The sequence below is a fragment of the Hydra vulgaris genome, chromosome 10 (genome assembly GCF_038396675.1).
Source record: "Hydra vulgaris chromosome 10, alternate assembly HydraT2T_AEP".
Taxonomy (NCBI): Eukaryota; Metazoa; Cnidaria; class Hydrozoa; order Anthoathecata; family Hydridae; genus Hydra; species Hydra vulgaris.
Window position 1 is genome coordinate 7,111,222 of NC_088929.1, and position 1,025 is coordinate 7,112,246.

Consider the following 1,025-nt stretch of genomic DNA (forward strand, 5'->3'; position numbering starts at 1 on the left):
TTGGAAATGTAACCTTGTTGTGCCATTCCCCTTTTTGTGTACACTTATCACATCTATAATATCCAGTATGATCTTTGATTTGTTTCACATATGCTCTTGCAGGGGTGTCACAAATAAAACAGGATAGATTTATATTAGCAGAGTAATTTTTACCATCTACGTACAAATTTACAGGGCCTTTTTCTAATTCAAGCATTTCGTCAATAAAATCTTTTAAATATATTCATCTATGTGTACTGGTTTAATCATGCCACAAAACAAGCCTATCAAAAAAGGATCACTATTAAATGGATTTGATACCTTGGCTAGTATTGGCCAAAATTGCTGTATGGTGGACTTGTGCAAAGGTAATCCATCAAAATTAATTTGCAGAGAAATCACAGGAACTTCTGAAGAAGCAATTTTGAAGAAATGTATTAAATGGCTTAGGTGCTGCAATGAGTTTACAATACCAAAGTGAAAATAAGAACCACCTTCAACTACTCTGACATTGCTTGCACAAGGTGTCTTCAGTAAAGTTCTTGGATCTTTTGGAAGTGATAGGTGAGATATTCTCAGTATAGACAAAAAAGAAGAAATGGCAACCATAGAAATAGAAAAAGATGCTGCCCACATTCCCAATTCAAATGCTAAACATTTTTTATTATTTTTAATTTCATCTGGATCCTCAGTTTCACTTTCAACAGAATCATTCTCTGATAATGATTCGGCATCACAATCTTCAATTTCATCCTGCTGCATATACCTTTCCCATTTATATCCATAATTGATTTTGTTATCATTCAATAAAGTTTGAACATATCCAGGTGCAATTTCATAACTTTTTTCAACTATTACATTTAAACTATTGTTTAATTCAGATTCCTTGTCATAATCTAACACATTTTGATTTTTAGAAGATTTTGAATCAACACAATTACTTTTTTCCCCATGCCCAGTGTCTGTATTCCCATTGTCATTGAAAATAGATATCTCAAAATGTTGGTTGAAAGGTTTAGTATTACAGCTGTCATATTCTTTATCAA

At 32.1% G+C, this 1,025-nt stretch overlaps 1 protein-coding gene across 1 annotated transcript; it reads right to left on the minus strand.

The window, feature by feature from the left end:
• Window positions 1–213: 213 nt before the first annotated feature.
• LOC136086085 (uncharacterized) lies at window positions 214–741 on the minus strand. The gene has a single exon (XM_065808355.1). It carries the CDS (start codon window positions 739–741, stop codon window positions 214–216), a length of 528 nt encoding a protein of 175 aa, XP_065664427.1.
• Window positions 742–1,025: the final 284 nt, after the last annotated feature.

Bases quoted from the DNA above. Each gene is read 5' to 3' on its own strand.
- LOC136086085 (XM_065808355.1), bottom strand. From the start codon at position 741: ATGCAGCAGGATGAAATTGAAGATTGTGATGCCGAATCATTATCAGAG.